This window comes from Phyllopteryx taeniolatus, chromosome 8 (assembly GCF_024500385.1).
Source record: "Phyllopteryx taeniolatus isolate TA_2022b chromosome 8, UOR_Ptae_1.2, whole genome shotgun sequence".
NCBI lineage: Eukaryota > Metazoa > Chordata > Actinopteri > Syngnathiformes > Syngnathidae > Phyllopteryx > Phyllopteryx taeniolatus.
Genome location: NC_084509.1, coordinates 22,991,623 through 23,014,887, shown reverse-complemented (window position 1 = coordinate 23,014,887; position 23,265 = coordinate 22,991,623). Strand labels below are relative to the sequence as shown.

Below are 23,265 nucleotides of genomic sequence, written 5' to 3'. Positions count from 1 at the left end.
TTAATATCACAAATTGTATTGTTTTGTCGATTTAACAAGCATCATTTCCTGTTTCGGACTGCTTGCCCCAACAGGTAATGCAGCAAGCATTACCTGTTGGCACAGGTAAACGTTTTAACAGTTTTCAAAATAAAGGCACATACATGCTATTGTATGTGTAAAACGCATACCATTCATATTTTCAATGTATATAAATAAGTATAGTCATGGACATACACAGGTTGGTCTGCTGTGTATTGACCGTCTTGATATTTTTGTTCCAATAATTGATTACTTTTTGTTTTATTTTGAAATTTCTCCTTGCTGTGCCCAACTTCACACACACACGTCAAGACCCAGACCTATCATTCATGTTGCGAGCGACACACACCTGAGTTGTTCAAGCTGGACTGAGGGTGTGTATGGGAGAGGAGAAGGGTGGACATAAATGGAGTTCCCTCTCACTAAAGGTTAGCTGATTCAATTGAGATATTTTTCATCTATAAATATTTTAGCTCGTAGTTACACGATTAGGGAAAATGTCACACAACAACTTTTTTTTTTTTTAATGAGTCAGTGACTAGTTCAGGAGTAGTATTGCCGTTTTATTGCGGAGTTACACAGGACATTGGGCGTTTCTTCCTTCCGTTGTGAGGGGTGGGGCAGTAGAAATTATTTTCATAGTGCAATAAGGTCATTCTTGAGGTTTATTACAAATTGCATGCGGCGGTTTCTCACTTTCCAGGGAACGATTTGTCGATTTTAGCTTTAAACGGCTGTGTTGTGCATGTCGATTCAAAAACGGCACTCAATGAATGAATTGTCAGAATGTTCAATCGAATGGGTGAACTGTTTGCAGCAATTCTACATGTGGACAGTTGAAAAATGTTAATTCCATCGTTCAACCGAATTTGGTGCTGATGTGATATGACCTGCTGTGTGTACCACAGCTCCCGGTGGAGCTGCAAGTTCAGAGGAGCCGGGAGTCATCCCTCCTGGTCGTTTGGGGTCTCTCACTGAGGAAACAGAGCCTGTAGAATTACAGAAGTATGACGACGATGACAGGAGTCACCCGACAGCAAGCGCAGATCGCCAAGTGAGTATCCGTGCAGAGGCAGTTTGACTGATTGTGGCTAATTATACAGTATCTGCTCGTTTTTGCTATTGAGGAACATTGGTGACAAAGTCCGTAACTTTGCGTCATCAGGCACCGTACTCATATGACAGTTCTTCATCGTCCTCGGACACCGAGGATGAACGCAAGAGGGAAAAGAAGAAGAAACTGAAGAAAAAGAAGAAGAAAAAGAAAGTATGTCTCTTAAGAACATCCTTAGGTCCACCAAGGTTACATTTTCAAAGGCATTCTTAGTAGAATTACGCCTGAACTACTCGACTGATTTCGACCAAATTTTTGTGGAGGCGTGGCACAAGGAGTAACCCATTCAATTTCCAAGCCCTTTATTTGTAATGATTAATACCTGCATCTCAATACAAATAAAATAAAAATGTAAAATAAATAAATAGGTCTGTTGTGATGTAGGTGAGGTGAGCTTGAAAATATATTGCTGCTAACAGTTGCTGAAGATGTTACATGTTTGCATGTAAGTAGTCTTTGTAAGAAGAAATAGAACAGATATGTAATCTTGACATTGCTTTTAAAATGAGAATCTATTCGACGAGACAGCAACTTCAGCGTTTTATAGCGTTTCAGGGTGTGCCCTACCCAGGATGAGCTCAATACACTCCTGGCCAGGCTTGTGATTAATGTGTTTGTAGAAAACAGAGCAATTGCACTTTGTGACGGGTACAATAGGCTGTCCGCATAGCTGTAATGGGCGGACGTGTGCCTGTTTGTGTGTTTGCCAAATGCTTCAAGAGCCCTTCCCTTTTTACACTAGGCAGCAACGACAAAGATCTCACTTACGTTGTCAAAAGCCCAAACAAATAAACCTGTTCCTTTGTGTACAGCATGCAAGGTTGCGTTCAAAAACAATGTCTCCCTTTCTACAGGATTCCAGTTCCTCTTCTTCCTCTTCATCCTCTTCCAGCAGCTCATCAGACAGCGATAGTGAGGTACGATGGTTTTCGTGTTCAAATATTGCTTCAGCACGTCTGCCGCTCGACGTTGTCGCCACACGTTGTTCAGAAGCACACAGTTCCCCCTCCAGCCAAGCCAGCAACAACATCTTTGCAGAAACTCTTTTACAATCATCTGCTGTGTGCACAGCTCTCAGCTTATGCGTAAGAAATCCCAACTGACGTATATTGGAGATGAGTGCAAGTGAGTGTACGTTCTCCCCCCGCTCCCCCAAAAAAAGTGAAGATGACATTTTTCACCTCAGGCCAGAAAGGTAGTATTACCTCAAACTTTGGATTGCTTCGATTTGTGAAGCATTAAAGTATGAGAAACTAGGCAGAAGCGCTAATGTCCTGCATCTGCATGCAGGAGCTATCTGATAGAAGGGAAGGCAGCCACACACCCATTTGGAATGTGTGAAACAGACAAGTCGGAACAATGAACTGCTTTTCTTTTTTTTTTTTTTTTTTTTTTTGACCACCCCAGAATGAACACAATAAGTGCTCATTCACATGCTTACGTACTTTATCATGCGTTCAATCGGAATGCATATAAATATAAATATATATATATATATATATATACATGTTTTTTTGTTTTTTTTCATGTGAAAAATGTCAATAATTTAACCTTTATGATCCAGGAGGTAACACCCGACTGTGATGTTATCATGGCAGGTGAAGCAAAGACAATAAGGACAAGTTAAACCAGTTGTTAATCCGTAATGGAGCAATTATTGAAATCAACATTTCAACACCAGATAAGGGGTGGGGGGGGGGGGGGGGGGGGGGGGTAATACGTGACTTTTTATGTATGCATACTTGAACTGTGTGCGTGAAGGGAATATTCAGTGCTTTCCGCACCGTCTTCTGGGGCTCAGCAGGGATGAAATAGACACAGCATTATAATGCATTGTTATCTTGAAGGATGACAAGAAAAAGAAGAAGAAGAAGACGAAGAAGAAAAAGGAGGAGAAGAAGAAAATGGTGAATGAGTACATGTGGGACAGGTTGATCATAGCACCGACTGGTAGGTGAACTGATTTCAAACTTCCAGTTTGTTCACATGTTCAATCGTTCCAGTTGTAATGGTCTGGCAGCAATTTGTGGGAATCATTTGCCAACAAAGTCAAATGAATGAACATGAAATGATCATCATCAGCGGTGATATCTTTTCTATTTAACTTAACTGGTCGTATTGATCCGTATTTATTCAGATGAACAAAAGGAACTTCCTGGGGACTTGGAGTTAAAGCAGGTGAGAGAGATAAATCAAGTTTTTTTTTTTTAAATAAAAGCGCTAATTTTGGTTTGGAATCACGATAAATGTTTACGTTTCATAACTAGTCCTCTGGATCTACTTTTAAGAGAATCATAAATATCCACCATCCCATAAGATTGGCCCGTTTCTTCCGGCTTGTTACAGGATTTCAAATCATCCGATGACGGCAATGACAAGAAAGAGAAACAGAAGGATGAGAAGAAAAAGAACAAGGTACATTACATGTGTGCAAAATGTAGATCAATATAAAAAATGTAGTATACCGTTGAATAAAAAAAAAAAACATGTATTTTATCGAAACAGCTTTTTCACTCTCGCTTCCCAGGGTTCCTCTTCATCTGACAGCTCAGACAGGGACAAAAAGAAGAAGAAAAAGAAGAAAGACAAGAAGAAGAAAAAGAAGAAAGACCAGAAAAAGGTATGTCAAATGAGGTAGTTATTTGGAGGTGGGGGGAACATTCATAAATGATGAAGTCCAGAAAAAATAAAACATGTTGACATCAATTTGTATCTACTTTTACTTAACAGGATTCCTCATCTTCTTCATCAGACAGTTCTTCCTCTGATAGTGAAGATGAGAAGAAAAAGAAGAAGAAAAAAAAGAAGAAGAAAAAGAAGAAGAAAAAGAAGAAGGTAGCGTGATTTAGGATATCCATCCATCCATCTATATGCCTCACTCGAGTCGCGGGCGTGCTGGAGTGCTGGAGCCTATCCCAGCTGACACTGGGCGAGAGGCGGGGTACACCCTGGACTGGTCGCCAGCCAATCGCAGGGCACATACAAACAAACAACCATTCGCACTCACATTCACACCGACGGGCAATTTGGAGACTTCTGGTTTAGAATATGCTACTGTAAATTAATACAGAAAAGTGGATCTCTCTTAGTTTGACCTGCAAGAAATAATAAAAATACGGGGTTCATTGTTAAATTTCTTCTCCTGTCGCAGGACTCCAGCTCCTCCTCCTCCTCCTCCTCCTCTTCTTCGTCTTCTTCTTCCTCTTCTTCCTCTTCATCCTCCTCTTCTGACAGCGATGATGACAAGAAAAAGAAGAAGAAGAAAAAGGATCAAAAGAAAAAGAAAGACAAGAAAAAGGTACATTGATTTTGTTTTTTCTTACAGTATGTATGAAAAATGTAATGTCAATATTGTAATATTCTCATTTGGATAAGCTCCAAATTGAATTCCATCATATCTGCTTATAAAATCACTTATTATTGTATAGTATTGATGCAGTGCTGTCCGACACCACAGTAATAAACATTCTAACTTATTTTCATGACAAAATGTCTTGTTTCAAGTGAAAAAAGAAATAAAATAAAATCTGCCAGTGGAACAAGTATGAACTGACTGGATGAGATTCTTAAAATAAGATCTTAAAACCAGTCTTTTGGTTTTGCTGAAAATTCAGAAATTCAATACAGTAAGCTGTTTTCACTCGAAATAAGGAACTTCCCACAAGTATAAAGTAAACTCAAGATCAATATACCGATACAGAAGAAAACTTATGATTGTTATTGACAGGATGAAGAGCAAGACTCTCGTTCACCGGCTGGTGAGTGTCCCCCACTTTTTTGATACTTCCATTTTTTTTATTATTTTTTTATTGACGTTAATATTGTGGTTCTCAGCAGGAGTTAATATTGCAGAGAAAAGTACTGTTGGAGACACAGCAAAAGATATTTACGTTGACAAGGTGACACACTCGCATGAACATTATATACAGTATGTCACCCACTTAAACAGTAGATAAACTTGCTGTTTTGTGTGTGTTTTGTGTGTGTGTGTGTGTGTGTTTTTAAATAGTATAAAGCAGCAGAAGATCCATCTCTGACCTACTTACCAGGTGGTAAGTGTGAATTTCAGCACATCAAGTAGCCGCTCAAGGTTTTGTATAGGCCAAGGATGTAATTCGAACTCTTGGGAGCAGAGGAGGGGCACCTGAGCGATGATGAGGGAGAGGGAAGGGATGAGAAGGAGGTGAAGAAGAAAAAGAAGCTGAAGAAGAAGAAAGAGGTGGAAAAGGTGATCATAGTTTGTGCATGGTGATGAAACGAGCTCAATAATCACACATCAATCGAGCCTTGTACTAATTTGTTGTTGTTTTTTTTTCTTAATAGGATTCTGGTTCATCTTCAGACAGTGATGATGACGAAAAAGACAAGAAAAAGAAAAAGAAGAAGAAGAAGGTATACAATGAACCGCTGCATACTCGCAGTTCGGCACCCGTGTGTGTGTAATTATTACTATTATAATGGGTCGATTATTAAAACAGGAGACAACGGTCACAGTAGTAGGTGCACCTGAATGATTATTATTATCTTTGTAAATGCTGTTTTTTTTCTTCATACAGCTCTTGTTTTGATACAAATGTGTGATTATTGCATTTAAAATTTGCACGTTTGTACGGAATGAGTAAAATATTCTAACATGTAATGGAATGTGATTGTTGCTATCAATGAATCATGTGTTTCATGTTTAGGATTCCAGCAGCTCCTCCTCCTCTTCTTCTTCGTCTTCTGATAGCTCTTCTTCAGAAAGTGATGATGACAAGAAAAAGAAGAAAAAGAAGAAGAAGAAGAAGAAAAAGAAGGTGTGTTTTCCATCTTTATTGTGGGTTGGTTTATTATACTGATTTAATACTTTTAACTGTATTAACAGGATTCCAGTTCTTCCTCCTCCTCCTCTGACAGTGACGATGAGAAGAAGAAAAAGAAAAAGAAGAAGAAAAAGAAGAAGAAAAAGGTGTGTTTTCCTTCTTTATTGTGGGTTGGTTTATTATACTGATTTTATACTTTTAACTGTTTTAACAGGATTCCAGTTCTTCTTCCTCCTCATCCTCCTCTTCTGACAGTGACGATGACAAGAAAAAGAAGAAAAAGAAGAAAAAGAAGAAAAAGAAGAAGAAGAAGGTGTGTTTTCCTTCTAATGTCTATTTTATTGTATTTACCTTGAGTTGGTTTATTATACTGATTTTTTTACTTTTAACTGTATTAACAGGATTCCAGTTCTTCTTCCTCCTCATCCTCCTCTTCTGACAGTGACGATGACAAGAAAAAGAAAAAGAAGAAAAAGAAGAAAAAGAAGAAGAAGAAGAAGAAGAAGGTGTGTTTTCCTTCTAATGTCTATTTAATTGTATTTACCTTGAGTTGGTTTATTATACTGATTTTTTTACTTTTAACTGTATTAACAGGATTCCAGTTCTTCTTCCTCCTCCTCCTCCTCCTCTGACAGTGATGATGACAAAAAGAAAAAGAAGAAGAAGAAAAAGAAGAAGAAGGTAAATAAACATGTACGGAATTGTATTACTGGAGTCCCCCGGAATGCACCAGCCATTGTTTTTTAATACATATTTACAGGTTGTAATCATTCTGTTGATTTCTGATGTGTTGTCATTAGAAGGCCAGCTCTTCTGATGACAGCTCTTCCTCCTCCTCATCCTCCTCTGATAGTGACAGTGACAAGGTGAGATGACGCAATCTTCACTATTCCATTGCTATTTTTTCTGAACTCAAATCACAAATCGTTTCTTTAGAAAAAGAAGAAGAAGGATAAAAAGATGAAAAAGAAGAAGAAGAAGAAGAAGAAGAAGGTGAGCCAACACATGAAAGCGTGACTTGAAAAAATGTCATTCATAGCCAGATGAGTACAATAATCCAGAGGTAAAAGCGGTATAATGGAAGCCAATAATGTCTTGCCCATTTTCATAAAAAGACACACTAAATCAGCTGCACTTGCACTAATGACATCCAATATGAGAGCCCTCTCAAAACTTCAGTCTTCATTTATGCTTTTGATGCAGCCCTAGTATGCATATACCTCATTACGTGGCTGGTAAACAATAATGACACTCTATGACTTTCTTACTGTGCAGGATTCTTCCTCATCCAGTGATTCTTCTAGTGATGATGGCAAAAGGAAGAAAAAGAAGAAAAAGGACAAGAAGAAAAAGAAGGACAAGAAGAAGAAGAAGAAGAAGGACAAGAAGAAGAAAAAGGTTGGTTCTCTCTGTGTCGTGGTTCCCTCGCCTGACCCACTCAGTCACAGTGTGAACGGTTAGTCTGATTGGCTGGCAGCCATTTCCACGGGTGGTCTCGCCAGGATAATTGGTGCAGAAAATAGATGGCAGGATAATTCAGTGGGATTGCATGTTTTTTTTCCCCCTTTCTTTTACAAACTTTGGCATGCTTCGTGTATGCTCAGGATTCAAGTTCCAGTTCCTCAAGTTCCAGTTCTTCAAGTTCCAGCGACAGTGACAAGGAAAACAAAAAGGCCAAGAAAGACGAGAAGAAAAAGGAGAAGGTAAGTCACGGAATGGCAGCACGATCATCTCTCATCAATGTAGCCGTTGGCCAACCTCCTTCCTGCAGATGGCCTCATTATTATTGGTACTGAGTCCCTCCCGCCGCTGTGTCGTCCACAAACATTAAGATGTGGTTAGCGCCATAGGCTAGAACTCAGTCATGGGCTAGCGGTGCAAAGTGCAGAAATGACTTATCACTACTTTTCCCCCAGGCCGTCAATCATTTCTTCTTCCTCTTCACTGCAGAAAAGTCCTGGTGCTGAGCTAAGCGGCGATCCACAAACGCAGGTGTCGGATCCAGGTGCGAGCGGATACTCGGCATTTAGCAGAAGCTCCGGTATCAACTTTCCACTGCTTCCCTCGAAACCTGTTGTGAACCTGGATCCTCCGATCCCTCCGGCTCCCTCACTCTCCACAATTGGCGGTGGAGATCGCGCACCCGTTCGCAGGCCCTTAAGCCCCATGGAGTCATTGATGGGGGGTACATTTCGGTACAGGGACCCGGGGACCCGTTCCACTTCACACCTCAGCTCTAGTAGTCTATACCGAGGCCACAGGTCTTACCAGTGATCAGATGTCAAAACTGTTCACAGATGTTACATGTTCATCACACGAGTGGAAGTTGACGTGCGCTCCGATGACAAATCACTCTGTGACAGTTCGATATGATGTCTAATGACATTGAATTAAAGGAAATCTTGTGTTGTCGTTGTCATTGTGGTGCAAAGAAAAAAAAAAAAGGTGATTTTTTTTTTTTTAATATATATATAAAAAAATATGTATACCGGTATTTAGATCACATGAAATAATTCAATGTTTGCTTCAGGTAATAAAACAACAAGGTTGTATTTTGTGTAATCTTGTATTTTGTGGAACGGCCGCTGAGTCCCGGAGGCTCAAACGTGCACTACGGTTTGGCCGGAGCAATTCTGCCACATTCTGATGGGGTAGCTCATGTTCCGATTAAGGTCCGACACGTTTTTCATGTACAATAAAGCCTCGTTTATTGTGGGGGCTCATTTCCAGAAACTCCCCGAAATAATTGAAACCCACGAAGTAGCGACCAATTATTTGTTTCAAAGTTAGTTTTTCAGCACAGTACTCTCGTTGTATAAAATCAAGCTAAACCTTGTTCCTTTCCTGCATTTGTTCCTGTAGATATTGTTATGAGTGTGTGCCTTAATTAGCAACTCGTCGGGGCTAAGGTTGATAAGGTTTCATAAAACCCCGACTGTGTCTTGTGTCTTACAACATGGCTTTCCGGTCATCTTCTTTGTATCCTCAAGCAATTTGATAAGTTACCAAATGTATGAGTTACTCTGTAATGTGTCTTTTTCTGCTAAGAATATAGACAAACCATTCACTAGCCTTCAATTAACCTATACATATTTTGGAATGTGGGAAGAAGACTGAGTACCCAGAGAAAAGCCCACACGAGCTTGAGGAAAACATGCAAACATCACAGAGGAAGACTGGAGTTACAATTTGAACCCACAACCTCTAACAATAGGCAGACCTGCTAACTGCTTGTCTGACGTGCTAGCCAGTAGTCCAATGTACATCTCCCTGTATGATTTGAAATACAGTAATTGAATGACCCTAAGCCCACGTGTGGGCAAACTTGTGCTCAAGGGCCAATTTTGATTTTTAAATCAGACCGATGAGCCAGATTTTTAGAGATGATGTTAAAATGAAATGCGTTTTTTTTTAAATAATAAAAATACTTATTCATTTCGATTTTTTTCTAATTTAAATATATTTTCAACCAATTATTTTAAAGGACATAAAAATGGCATTTATAAAAAAATATATACTGATTTGTCATTTTTATTTCCAATAAATGAATAAATTCAATCAGATAAAGGACTAAAAATGAATACAAAAATGAATAAATACATTTTGAATAAGTGAAAAAAATGCTGCCAATTTAATAAACTCTTGATGGGCCTGATTAAACAAAGGAGTGGGCTGCGTGCTTTGCCCACCATTAAGCAAAAGTCACAGAGGATATCAATGTATTGCCTTACAATGCTGCTTTAAAGTACTACATTTGTTTTCACACGATGATTCTGTTCAAACAAATATATATATGCACGCCGGCACGGTGGACAACTTGTTAGCACATCTGTCTCACAGTTCTGGCGACCGGGGTTCAAATCCCGGCACCGCCTGTGTGGAGTTTGCATGTTCTTCCCGTGCGTGCGTGGGTTTTCTCCGGGCACTCCGGTTTCCTCCCACATCCCAAAAACATGTATGGAAGGTAGACTGAAGACTCTAAATTGCCCGTAGGTGTGAATGTGAGTGCGAATGGTTGTTTGTTTTGATGTGACCTGCGATTGGCGGGGGTGAAAATGAAAATCATGAGGTCAAAGGAACTGCCTGAAGAGCTCAGAGACAATTGTTCACCATAAAAAGACAATGACCCGAAAATAAAATACCGAAGAAGTGGCTTCAGAACAACTCCGTGACTGTTCTTGAACGGCCCAGCCAGAGCCCTGACTTAAACCCAATTGAGCATCTCTGGAAAGACCTTTAAAGGCCTGCCCACCAACGTTCACCATCCAACCTGATAGAACTGGAGAGGATCTGCAATAAGGAATGGCAGATGATCCCCAAATCCAGGTGTGACATTTCTGTCGGGCCAATTATACATACTAGTGCACTCGCTGTAGTGGTATTTGCATATCTGTTGTTGACCAATACTGGCCACTATGTGCCTGAGTAGCATCTGACTCACTTGCACACTGACTGAGGAGTATCTGCAATATTTGCACAATCAACATTGTCCCAGATTATCGCGCTACTAATCACTTTAAACTGCATACACTCCTTGAAGTCTCGGCGCCCTTTGCACAATGGCCATTGCACCGGACTATCGCTATATTAGTCATTCAAACTGCTCGAAGTGCGAGAGGACTCTGCATCTTTTTGCACAATTGTCGAAAAAAATCAAATAAAACAAAATTTAATATTGTACCGCCATCAGCAGATAACTAGCAACCCTTTATTGCTCAGTGACTGTTTTTCTCAATGTCTTTATGTCTCCAAAGTGTTCTCTGTCAATTGACTGTCTGTTGGTGTACTAGAGCGGCTCCAACTATATATATTAGTCCCAATTGTTTGCAGTGAACATTTGGAACACTGTTTGTGGCCAAATGATTAAAAGCTGGTCATTCCGGTTGCACCTGAGCGCTTCCCGGAGGCCTGGCTGGAGGTGCGGCCAGGTCGGGTCACGTGGTTTCAGGTGCGGTTGCTTTATTGACGTTGCTCCAATCTCTCCACTTCCGTGCCTCCAGTTACGCTGTCGGTGTGGTCGTCGTTTGCACTAGCACAGAGGCACGATGTCTTTCAATCTTTCTTCAGGTAAAGATTTGAGATTTAAGATTTGCGTTGAAGAAACGCTTAGTCTGCCTATTACGTAATGCCACGTTGCGCCTGTCACTTAAAGCTTGCAGCGTAAACGGAGTGACGTTTATCTCGAACATACTGACTTTATTCTTTGTTTTTACAGCATTGGGCGATGGCGAGGAAAAAATGACGAAGGAAGAAGCACAAACCAATGACATCAGCTGGCCTTGGAGTAAGAAATCTGGCGATAAGGTAGTTTATATTAAAACGAGATCACACTTAACAGTGTTTTAAAATAACTGAAACAGCTGATAGAACAGGTTTATTTCTTTGTTTATAAAGTTTGTTGCTGCCTCAGCTGTGCTCCACTTCACCACTCTGGACATTGATAAACTGGAGAATACAAACATATAATTAAAGACTTAATGACCAAAACATCTGAGATGTATGACGTCACATTTGCATATTTGTAGAGTGGCAGCAAGGTCAAATCCGACAGCAAGCAGAAGTCAACGGACGGAAAGAAGAAAAGTGACCATAAGGATGGGAAGAAAAAAGATGGAAAGAAAAAGGAACATAAGGACGGGAACAAGTCGGACACCTCCACCTCCTCCTCTTCCTCCAGTAGCAGCAGCAGCAGCAGCGATGAGGTGAGTTTTCTTTTTTTTTTTTGCAAAAACACAAACAAATGCTGCTTAACACTCGCAAGATAGCTGTCACGCCTTGTTTTAATTGTCGTCTTCGTGCTGTGGCAGCGCAGCAGGTCTTACCAGCTGTGGCACTCCGAGCTGCGGCCTCCTCTTGCTATCTCCGTTCCGGAAGAGCGTTCGTATTCTGCCGCCTTTCTCACAGTCCAAGTCCGGGTCATTCCCCGCGATTCGACGTTTGTGTGAGCATGATACAACAGGGCGAGGGAAAACAAACGGGTCACGTTGCGTAACCTTGGCTTCCCTCCTCGCTGAGGCCTGCAAAGCAAAAGTCACCGCTCCAAATGGAAAAAAAACAAAAATTTTTTTTTTTTTTTTGGGGGGGCTTCATAGGGGCCACTGCTGTCGTCAGAACCTTTAATTCATAACATATATGAGCTGTGGCACTTGAGAAGTTCTTTTTTTACAAAAAACAAAACAAAACAAAAAAAACAGCAGCTTCTCTTCTTCCGGTAAGCATTGTCATTTTTTTTGTCATTCCAGAACTGATGCTTCCCGAAGGACAAATCTGGTGTGCCGGCAGTGTGTATGTATGTGTGTATGCAACTTCACTTTATCCTGTCGCCAGTAGCTTGCTGGTCTGGTGTAAGCCAAGCTTTGATTTCAGGGCAGTTAATTCATTATCTGACAGCAGAAAGTAATGTGTTTTTACCATAAGGTGGCACTGTTTCCTTTTATTTTATTTTTAAACAAAATTGTTTTGGTGTCAATCAAAAGTCTCGTATTCATTCTAATTGGTAGCTCATCAGATATTTGCGTGTATGAAATCAAATAATTTGTGAAAATAAAATGAAATACAATAGATTTTTGGCCAGTTTTTAATGGCTGATTGATGTGTTGCTTCTTTTTAAAAAATAAATCAGCAGACCTTAGAAATGATAAAAGCTCAAAGTAAAAAAGTCGTATTCTTTTTGGGGAGTTGCTCTCAGTTTCACAAAAGTTGTTGACCTCTAATTTAGTCTTAAATAATTCTAACATGCATGTTTGTGGAATGTGGCAAGATGAAGCAGTACCCGGGGGGGGGGGGACAAGCACAATAACAATGTGCAAACTGGATTCATTATTTTAAAAGTGAGCATTATTGTGTATGTAAGGGTGGTACTTTTGGACAGAGAGAGCTATGAGGATAGAAAGTGACTGCTAGTGAGTGTAAATTCTGTACGAAGCAAAAACAGGAGTGTCACTCGTTTTCATCGCAGGCCACGCTGATTTGTTTGCCCTCGCTTATGACTGAAACCACATAAATCTGCTTTTATTTATTCCATAACTTCCCCTGCATTTGGTTCTCACTTTGAGCGACAAATCGCTAGATGACTTGTTTAAAAAGCAGAGGTCCGTGAAAATCAAAGGTTGTTTTTTTTCTAAGGATTTTGGAAACAATGCTTATGTCTTATAACAAATGGTATAATATAAAAGTGACTGTCTTCTGCATTTAGTAAGAGATGAAAAAGTAGATGCGTACAAAGGGCTCACATAATTTCCGGAATTTGGTGGGCTGCATAAAATGATGTGTTGGGTCGGATCTGGCCCCCAGTTTATCCAGTAAAGGATAAATTATCTAGATACAATCTATTCTATTCTATTCCTCAGTAAATGTAAAGTCGTTTCCAAAATATGGGTCCATCTATAAATTTACCACAAGGGGGCGCAAGTACTTTTTCCTCCCTTGCTGGCGTCAACGGTCTCCCAGCAACAGTCCCACTCAAGTCCTTTTCCAATCGTCCGCCAAAGTGGCTCGTCAAGTGCACAGAAAGATTCTAACAGTGACGGGAAGTTGAACATATTTCAAACCAAAGTACGAGGCAAAAAACAAAAAAAGTTGGCGCTGTTAAGATAATGTGAATATAGAGTGACCAGATAAAACATAGTCACTTTTAAAGTATTTTATGTAAGGTCATAGCAAAGCATCCTCTTGATTACGTCACATTTCCCGAACCGACAATGTAAAGCCCTTTTATTTTGAATGTCACAAACCGGAAGCTGGGAGCCTTTCCGGTTAACTTTACCAGCTGGTCCACTGAGCCGCTGCAGATGAAGCGAGGCAGCATGGAGCGCCACAGGACGCGTTGGAGAGTCTCACCGAGGCGGCCGCCGAACGCTCACTTTGGGACTTGTTTCTAAGTCGCCTTCAGACCTTCGCGGGGAGCTGCGGCTCGGTCCAACTCTCACTTTATCCACCGACTGTGCGTAAACTGACGGCTTGGCGCAACAATTTCAACAGAAGGGGAAAAAAACAACAACAACAAAAAACAACAACAACAACAACAAAACGGACCGGGAGGTGAATCGGGACCGGACATGAATTGGAGGTCCTTTTGGACCACACGTCTGAACGTTTCACTTTGTTTCGGGATAACAAAGTGGCCGCTGGTGTGCGCTGCCTAAAGAATAAGAAACAAAATAAAATAAAACAAGACACCCACTTGTTCCATGTCATATGCCATCACAAGGACGAGTTTTGTCGAAGGAAACTGAGAACGGCTCGGAACAATGGTCAAGTTTCACAACTCGGACCTATGGATAGCCTGGTTGCTCATTTTCTGCATGGAGGGTGAGTCAACGTGACAACTTTATGGAATAATAATAATAGTTTTGTATCATGCCACGTTACATATATATTTAAAAAAAACAACAACAACAACGTGGAATTGTGACATTGGGCGCGTGCCACACAGACATTTGATCCCTCTCCATCCCCCTTAATACTTAGCATAGCCAATCTAAAGCACGCATTTCAAATGCATTTTTTCTTCTTCTGCAGCATGCTGCAGATGCATGCATGCATCTCCGTCCACGGCACTTTTGCGTGTGCACGTTTGATCCCATGCAAGCGAGAGCTCTGTATCTCTGGAACTCTTGGAAATACAGGAGGTCTCTCTCAATCTCAAGCCCACGCAACTGTTGCAGATACACATGAAGTGGGCGAGTCTGTGTGTGTTTTGAAATAGACACTAAAAGTAGTAATGCGCACTGTTAACCAGTGTGTGTGTGTGTGTGTGTGTGATTTACCATTACTTCACTCACACAGGTGCTGTTGCTTTAAAGCATGCAGTCAAGCATGAAGTGGACTTGATTACGTCATATAGACACTCTCCCTTTGAATTCGATTCTAACTCGTTTTTTTTTTTTTTTTTTTGAAAGACGAGATAGCCAATGATGCATTATCAAACTACACGGCTTTAAAAAGGGGAAAATAAAATAAAACCTAGTTACTGTTAAAGGGGAAAAAATAAAATAAAACCTAGTTACTGTTAAGTGTAAAAAGAAGTTAAGCACAGTTATCATAAAATGTGAAAACAATGAAACACAAATGTTTAATGTAAACTGCTTTTTTTCCCCATCTTTAGATATACATATATATTTTTGACAATTCCAAATCATACATCAAATCATACATCTTCAGATATATGATTATGTATGGAACACAGGTCACTAACTGACGGACTGCGGTCCGGATCCGGACCCAGAAGCTGTAGCCGACGGCCAAAAAAAAGAAAGATCCAAAGATTCAAAAGCTATTTTCAGCGGCGCGGACATTGTAGCCTTTACGGCAGCGGTTTAGTGCGTGGTGAAAGGTGCAGACCAATTACATGCGAGTTAAGCCGTCCGACGTGACCTTACTCAACCAATCAAAACGGCATTTCAGCTGGTAAACACTGACTTGACAGCGAAGACAAGACACAGACGGACACCAAGCAACGAAGCAGAGCGAGAGAGAGGGCGAGAAACACTACTACGCTGCAGGAAGTTGATAAAAAGCTTAACGGAGAGAAAATACAGAACAAATGGTGCTCCCGACAAATCAAAATGTAACGGCCAGAGTCATTTCTGTTTATACTTCCCACTGGGAACAACTATTGAAAGTGCAAATGTGAAGGGGCGTTATGTAACAAAACATGCAGGCTTTGAACAAACATAGCCACTTAAAATCTGAAGTGAGATGACAGAAAAATCCTGGCAGGACCAGCGAGAGCACAATTCTATCACTGAGCAAAAAAAAACAAAAAAAACAAAAACAAATGGGGAGTTGAATATAAGAGGGCAATGAAAGAGAAACTCTAGAACGCTTTAATTTTTAAGAGGAGTTAAATCCAAATGTGTAAAATTGGTTGAGATACTAAACAGAAAAGGGGAAACTGAAATGTTTTCTTTATTTTTAATCAAGTTAATTAAGCGCTGTATTTGAAGGCATATGAATTTGATTTTTCATTTACTTGCTCTGATTCTCAAATGCAGTTTTAGTTTTACTTAGTAAATAAGAGCACATGACACAGTTTTCCTCATAAATTTGATAACCCTGGCAGATTTTTTTAATTTTTTTTTTAAAGCAAACATGAGGGATCATTCAAAATACATTCATTTTTAATCAGATTCAAAATAAACTATAAGCCATTTCAGAAATGCACAATCATTGAACAAAACATAGAAATAAAGACAATAATGAGATGGTCCCTGTTCCACCATCAGTCATATTTTAAAAAAGAAATACATTTTAAATCAGGATATATAAATTTATGAGTACAACAGTAGATATCAGCAGTCATACATATGCTCATTTCTGACTTACTTGACAATAAAAACATGCCAAAAGGTTTTCGAATTGTACTGACTTAATTTGATTTGACTGAGGTACTGATTACACGGAGACACAGCAGCTATGTGTATCACAATAAATAGTTAGACAAGATGATCTTCGTAACTTTGCGAACCGGACCGCTTTAAATTTGAGCTGAATCCCCCTCAGGCAGAAGATTGTACCTTGATGCGCCGAGTTCTTCCACTTATTAATGTGAAATTATAAAGGCATTAAAAAGACAATCGCATGTACACACACACACACACACACACACACACACACACCCAAGGCCTGTCAATTTGGATGTGACAGACTTGGCGTTAGATTGAATCAAGCTGTGATTTTTCTAAGTGTTTCACTTGCCTGTTCACTTATTTCAGCGTATTCCTTTGCAGTCGGACGGCGCGTAGTCAGTTTTACTCGCACACACAGACACGCAATCACAAGCCTACGCACACGCACGTGTAGTAAAGCTTGTTAGGTTGGTTCAGTCTGGGCTACCGTGCAACAAAATGCTTCAGATGAAGAAAACAAAAAACACTACACCGATGCCATTTTTCACCCTTGCAGTCCAAACCGTGTTGGAATGCAACTTTCAAGGCCACTGAGTGAAAATGGGCACAAACTGTTTGAGGGACGGGCTCCCCCCTTTTCTTCGCTCTTTTTGTGTCTCAGTGGGGAGTCCCATGTGTGTCTATAAATAAATACCCACATATTGATTGCAGTTGCTTGTTTTGGCTGTGTGTACTGTACTGACATCAACGCTTCACATGTCACAATTTATCCGTAGATTGATCGTCTGATCATGTCAGCAGACACTGGAGAGTTTGTTGTGGTATTTTGTGACCTTTACTTCGAATTAGTGGCGACTCTGCATTGTGGGCCAGGTGTTGGCACTGCACCACAAAATCCAGCTAAAGGTGCTGTTTTTCTTTCTTTCTAATACGTACTTTATCTACGTTTTGATTCAGACCAGTGGATTAACAGAGGTGGCCTTAAGTTTGACACCTGTGGTCTAAACCTCTAAATTAGACCACCCTTGCGGTTCTAAATCTGGAATTTCATCTCGCTTGTTTTTGTTCAGAAAGTAAAATTTGACAAATATGTGATATTTTTGGCCTTCTCAAGGGAAGTTTCCAGCCTTTCCAATCCAAAAAACAGTGGAGGCTCTATGCTCTTAAACTGATTGGTTCAGCTACTGTCACGATGAAGCGCTCCTGGCGATATCAGCACAGCGCTGCTCTGTGTGTGTGCCCAGATTTAATGTTTCACCCAGAACAACGCTCAAGGGCTATGGGCAGAACCAACATTTGGCCTCAATCAATTGAGCACATTGAATTAAGGTGGAGTTGGTGGCTACTTCTATTCTAAATCCCACGGAAGATTGTACATCTATAATATTCCCGACATGACATTGTCTGTCTGTTTATACAACAACTCGGGGGTGTTTGTGAAGCTCTTTGACATTCGGCGCGTGCAAGCTGGCATCAAGCTGAATTTGCACTTTCTTTGTGAACTTTATAACCTTTCAAAGTTTGAAAAGACATCTCTGCCTGGTCAATTTTCATCAATCTGTCATTCAAACGAGGCAGGATACTAAATACTTCTGTCGACATCCAACTGGCAGTGATTCAACTTGCTGCACTTTACATTACATACATTTACACTTTACACTTTGCTATTGTGTTGTGCTCACACATGTGATTTGGCTCTCTGGTGCGGAACAAAGCAGAAGATTTTAAATGGTGCTTAAAAAGCATATGGAGATCAACGTGACTGCACAACGTTGTTGACGTGTTGTGCGACAACATGCAAACTGTCCAAAAAATATTGATGTCCACAGAATTACAGCGATCTCATGAAGAAAACAATCTGTTAAGTGTTGTTTTGTTGTCATGCGGTATATGGTGAGTGGACATACTTTTAAGTTCATTAAAACAACGTTCCATATCAGTATTGGACGATTATTAGATTATCCTTAGTGTGGACGGTTGATACCTAATGTAAGACTTATTCCGATAGTTTGGACCGATACCACAGTTCAATATCGGATCACTCTGATATCCATCCATCCATCCATTTTCTGTGCCGCTTCTCCTCACTAGGGTCGCGGGCGTGCTGGAGCCTATCCCAGCTGTCATCGGGCAGGAGGCGGGGTACACCCTGAACTGGTTGCCAGCCAATCGCAGGGCACATACGAACAAACAACCATTCGCACTCACAGTCATGCCTACGGGCAATTTAGAGTCTCCAATTAATGCATGTTTTTGGGATGTGGGAGGAAACCGGAGTACCCGGAGAAAACCCACGCAGGCACGGGGAGAACATGCAAACTCCACACAGGCGGGGCCAGGGATTGAACCCGGGTCCTCAGAACTGTGACGCTGACGCTCTAACCAGTCAGCCACCGTGCCGCCCACTCTGATATCACCACCGAAAAATACCATACAGTAAATCTCTAATCGAGCAATACCATAAAGGCCGTTGTAGTGGAGCAACATCAATTGAGACTAGTCGAGACTGTTAAGAGTACAAAGTTTTAAATGTAAACTTTTGAAGTGTAAGTTAGAAATGAGACCGGAGATTCCGAGCTTCGGGGAGTGACAAGCTGCACACACATTCTTGCGTCATTCCCGTTTCTGTGGAAGAAACAAAACAAGATGCATTCTTCCAAAGCTTCCAGCTTCAGCCGCTCTCATTGAGCTAAGTTCATGTGATAAATAAATCCTCTCTGTGTCAGTTTTATCTGATAAGCGGCATTTTTCCGCTCCTCTTTCCGCCTGCTGCTAAAAAGGAGCAGCTGGAACATGAGTGTTGGACAGATGGAACTTTCCACCTCGATTATTTTTCTCACTAAAAATAGACACTCAAAAAATTAAAAGACCGCTGGGACCGTTGGCAAAGTGCATGTTCGTGTGTGCGCGTACGTATGTTTTGAGCGACAGAGGCGTGGAGGACTTCAGACGACGTGGTCCTCAGATGACGGCGGCAGCAGCCGTCCCGGGAGTGTGAATGAATAAATGATAGGCAGATATTTGGAGGAGGGAAAGCGCGGCAGTCGCTCCGTCCTACAGCCTCTTAAGCACACATTAAACCGGGCCCTAAAGGCTGCTCGGCAGTTGGGCGAGCATCTGGGGCAAACATCTGACACGGTCGCTGGGGTTTGGGCGTTTGAGGTTTTGACTCGGTTCTACCTTTTGTTCAGTGCGTCACGTGAGCAAATCACGAGCATGCAGGTAAATATAGTTTGAATGAGATCTGATTATTAAATTGGCTGTATTTGATATTCATGGTTAGGGAGATAGGGTGTGGTTAACAGGCCAATCTAAGCACTATGTTTTGACACAGATTCAGTTTTGCTGTGTGGCAAGAACCAGCAAGCAGCAACATCATCACTCTTACACTCAAGTATAAAAACGATGATTTCTGCAATCCTGCAAAAACGATTTGCATTCAGATGAGATAATGTCTTAGATTGATGCTGCTTATCAGTTGAGGGTGCACGTGTGTGTGTGTGTGTGCGTGTGTGTGTGTGTGTGCGTGCGTGCACGCGTGTGCGCTCTGGTCTCATAAATATTTAGAGGCCTCTCGCTTATGTCGTTCACACCTTGCTGGTTCTGAAGCTTTGACAGGATCTTTGCAGATGGGACCTTAACATCACATCAGTAACTCAAGGGACATTTCGGCATGTGCAGTTTTAAGGTGGGTTACTTAAGTGTGTTGAGATGATTTAAAAGAATTTTGCTTTTAAGTCTTTACTGTATGGTACGAAAGCAAACCAAATGTTTCTTTTATTTATGAATTTATTTATTTTTTGTCCTGGTCGGATGTTAGGTCAAGCAGAAAGGAGGATCTGTATCCCTTTTACGCCGGAACAGTTTTACTGTGCCACAGTGGCGATTTTAAGCTGCCATGGTGGTTCTTTGTATTCTGATGGATATTTATTGAAAATTTAAGTCGGACAGAACAACGTTCTAAAGGGGAGTGACGGAAAAAAACAAAAGGGAGAGACAGTAAAAAGATAACTAAATAATATAAGAGGAGAAGAAAACAAAAGACAGGACACTAGCTTTAAGAAAGATGAGGAAAGTCAATCAACCCGCAGAGCCTGCCAATGCAACCAGTCCCCGCCCAGCCAGCGGGCGAGACAGTGTCCTCCGTTTGGTGGAAGGGAGCGGTCCGCCCTCCGGCCTCATTTCGTTTCGAGAGTGAGAATTCTTCTGTTCTGTCTATTGAGTTAAGTGTGATGAACTGTATGGCTCGACAAGCTTCCACATTGACTGTCGTCTCCTTTTTCTTGGCGGGCATATTATTTTTATCCGTGCAAACCTGACAGACTATATTACGACATTTCACATTTTATATGCAAATATCCATGTCAATTGACTTCCTGAATATACTCCGCCCCTACCATTTATTTATGTATGCATGATGTATTGCAGCATGCAGTCAGTTTCTGCCAGTTGATTTCTGGTATAACTAATAATAGTTGCAGTGTTTTTCATTGTAAGCCTTTATGAGCTCAGATCAATGGTGAAGGAAATGCTTCTGCGCACACATTAATCCCACAAGTGTGTGCTAACAGATCGTCTGTGTCCCTCAGTCCTCATATATTCCCCCCGATAAGTAAATTAATGTTGATCCCAAAGGATCACGACGTCCCTGGACTGTATTGACTGGTTCCAGTGGTTGGTTGAGTGGCTAGTATGATGCTCTTCGAATGCACTATTAAATTCTTCCTAATAGGACAAAGTGGTAACTATTAAAGTGAATTGGTGAATTAAAAAAAAAAAAAAAGAAAAAGATTATTTTGAAAGACAAGGCACTGTGAAACTAAATGCTACTTTTGTGAAAGCATTATTCTTAATTTTGAACCATCATACTCAAATGTTGTGTTATCAATTGATTTGAAAATAGCTTACATAATAAGCACAATATTGCCAGTTTTGCCACATCCAAACACCGACAAATAATAAGCAAAGAAAATAAATGGGAAATAATAATAAACTCACCCATGGCAATGCTAACCAAATGGTGAGACAATAGTTGTATGATTCCTCTTTCCAGCTGCATGTTTTATGGTGCAAAGCTGACTTTGCATTGAAGAAATTGCTGTGCTGGTCCAATTGAATGATGGTTCACCTGTACCATGTATATACGTACGTTCATCAGGGAGTGGATGTTCGGTGACAACAGGTTTCATGTTTCTAAACAGCGGAGCATATGCTGTATAATTGGTATTTCAAACTCTATTCCATAGATTGCTGCAGCCCTGCATCACTAATTTGAAATGGATTTTTCATTGATCAACACAATGACAAAATGACCTCATGGCGCTTGATGAATAACGAAGATCCTGTGACCTCCACACCACAGCAACGTGTCCTCATGGGCAGTTAATACAATATATATATATATATATATAAAAAGTATAATTATTTTGTAAAGATGTTTCCCACAGATGTATACCTGTACTGTACAACTTCTGTGTTAGCATTGCTTTTGGTAAATACTGTATAGGCCTTTCGTAAAAATACAAGTGGAAATTAAATATTAAAATATTTAGGTTTTTTTTTTTTTTTTTTTTTCATTGTAAAAGATGGCAATATTCATAAAATAAACATGCGGACATAAGCTGCAGGAGTCCCAATCAGTCAGACTGGCATGAAACCTGTCATCTCCGCTGTACAACATCCGCATTATGTCAAATTGATTCTATTTGTGAACGGACCAGGCCATTGTCTGGAGAATTTGCAGCCCGCGAGTGGTATTCTTGATGACGTCTCGATAATTTGACTCATGTGGAAGTGTTCAATATGAGCATCCCGGGGAGAAGAAAGAGTTATTCGTAGAAACCTGCACACAAATACATTCACAAGCTTTTTGTTTACAATCAAACTATCAAGTCAAGGTGAGTGAATTCAATCAAAAGGATCTGCCGGGTGTTCTGACTCTCTCTTATGCACAGTTCAAATACAGATGACAGCAAAAAGCACATTGTCTAAAATAACAGACGTCAAAGTGTCCTGCATTATGATGGCCTGGGGGGAGCTTTCACCCCCACGTCGGGAAGAGAATCATTACTGTTGCATTGTCCGTTTTCTCCTTTTTGCAAAATAAATTAACCTCTTTAACCTGAAGTTTGGCGTGTAGGGAAAGTGTAGTTTATCTTCACAATGTTTTCTTTATTACTAAATGGGCAAAATGTGGATGACAAGTACCTGTGCAGACCACTGCATTGACTAACTTCAGAAAAGGCAGAAATATTTACATTAGTGTAACAAAATGATGGTTGAAAATCATTTTGCCGGTCGGAATTCTTTTGTTCACACTTATTTTTGGGAAGGGGGAATTTTTGGACACAGCTCATATTGGATCTTATTAGCTTATGCAGGTGTAGCTAATTCGGTGTCCAGTAAATGGATGCAATCTTTAATGTTTTATTTATCCCAACAAAATTAGTTTCTAACATTTGTCAACAAAGCTACACTACACTTGGTAACTCTGCAATCATGAATAATTGAGTTCTGCAGGTGTTATTTAAAAAAAAAGATGAAAAATAACACAGATTATGCCGTAATTTTCCATTCTTTTGGGTGCCACACCCACATTCCCCATGAGTGCAACACACCTGACAACTACTATGACTATTACTACTAATAATAACAATACATTGGTTTTATGTAGAACTTTTCTAGATATCCAAAGAAACAATTTAAAACTGAAATTGCTTGATGGAATGTTTTTAGCATGTTCAATCAAGTCAAAGAATGGCATAGTGGCCCTTGCAACCATTGATTCTTTTGCAGGTATGCGGGCCTCAGAGGTTGGAAAGTTTGGACACACCTTACTAAACTAATGGTAATAATGTGTTGTATTCATTTTGCCACACTCTCCTCCAAGTGTGCTTCTTCCCAGGATTGGTCCCTGCAGGGCAGGTTGGGCTGCAGCTCAGGGTACTTCCATTATAAGTTCCTTGAGTCCTCTTCCTTA

General features: G+C 40.5%; 3 protein-coding genes across 12 annotated transcripts in view; all 3 read left to right on the top strand.

The window, feature by feature from the left end:
• Positions 1 to 322: 322 nt before the first annotated feature.
• Positions 323 to 8,494, top strand: LOC133481967 (uncharacterized). Of its 5 annotated transcripts, none has more exons than XM_061781402.1 (25): positions 323 to 449; positions 930 to 1,075; positions 1,187 to 1,288; positions 1,990 to 2,052; positions 2,983 to 3,085; positions 3,273 to 3,313; positions 3,482 to 3,550; positions 3,663 to 3,755; positions 3,866 to 3,970; positions 4,287 to 4,433; positions 4,863 to 4,893; positions 4,973 to 5,034; positions 5,145 to 5,187; positions 5,269 to 5,363; positions 5,459 to 5,527; positions 5,821 to 5,931; positions 6,000 to 6,083; positions 6,152 to 6,247; positions 6,339 to 6,443; positions 6,532 to 6,630; positions 6,738 to 6,803; positions 6,874 to 6,930; positions 7,213 to 7,335; positions 7,542 to 7,640; positions 7,888 to 8,494. In XM_061781402.1, the coding sequence occupies exons 1-25, from the start codon at positions 428 to 430 to the stop codon at positions 8,209 to 8,211; spliced, it is 2,355 nt and encodes a 784-aa protein (XP_061637386.1). In that variant the 5' UTR covers positions 323 to 427; the 3' UTR covers positions 8,212 to 8,494. The 5 variants fall into 5 exon arrangements, with proteins under 5 accessions (XP_061637386.1, XP_061637388.1, XP_061637385.1 ...); XM_061781404.1 differs by having other exon boundaries at positions 4,970 to 5,034; positions 6,339 to 6,440; positions 6,532 to 6,618; XM_061781401.1 differs by having other exon boundaries at positions 4,970 to 5,034; positions 6,339 to 6,440.
• A 2,350-nt stretch (positions 8,495 to 10,844) lies between these two features.
• wu:fb18f06 (corepressor interacting with RBPJ 1) lies at positions 10,845 to 12,500 on the top strand. Of its 3 annotated transcripts, none has more exons than XM_061782334.1 (4): positions 10,845 to 11,004; positions 11,153 to 11,241; positions 11,463 to 11,639; positions 11,745 to 12,154. In XM_061782334.1, the coding sequence occupies exons 1-4, from the start codon at positions 10,983 to 10,985 to the stop codon at positions 11,880 to 11,882; spliced, it is 426 nt and encodes a 141-aa protein (XP_061638318.1). In that variant the 5' UTR covers positions 10,845 to 10,982; the 3' UTR covers positions 11,883 to 12,154. The 3 variants fall into 3 exon arrangements, with proteins under 3 accessions (XP_061638318.1, XP_061638317.1, XP_061638319.1); XM_061782333.1 differs by having other exon boundaries at positions 11,750 to 12,153; XM_061782335.1 differs by lacking the exon at positions 11,745 to 12,154 and adding an exon at positions 12,180 to 12,500 and having other exon boundaries at positions 10,846 to 11,004.
• Positions 12,501 to 13,055: 555 nt separating this feature from the next.
• Positions 13,056 to 23,265, top strand: part of igsf11 (immunoglobulin superfamily member 11) — a 101,679-nt gene continuing 91,469 nt past the window's right edge. For 2 of the 4 annotated variants that reach the window (XM_061782330.1, XM_061782327.1), the window contains exon 1: positions 13,056 to 14,247. In XM_061782330.1, coding sequence (XP_061638314.1) covers positions 14,187 to 14,247 — 61 coding nt within the window. In that variant the 5' untranslated portion in view covers positions 13,056 to 14,186. The remainder of the gene's footprint in view (positions 14,248 to 23,265) is intronic. The other 2 variants (XM_061782331.1, XM_061782328.1) reach the window with 1 other exon arrangement.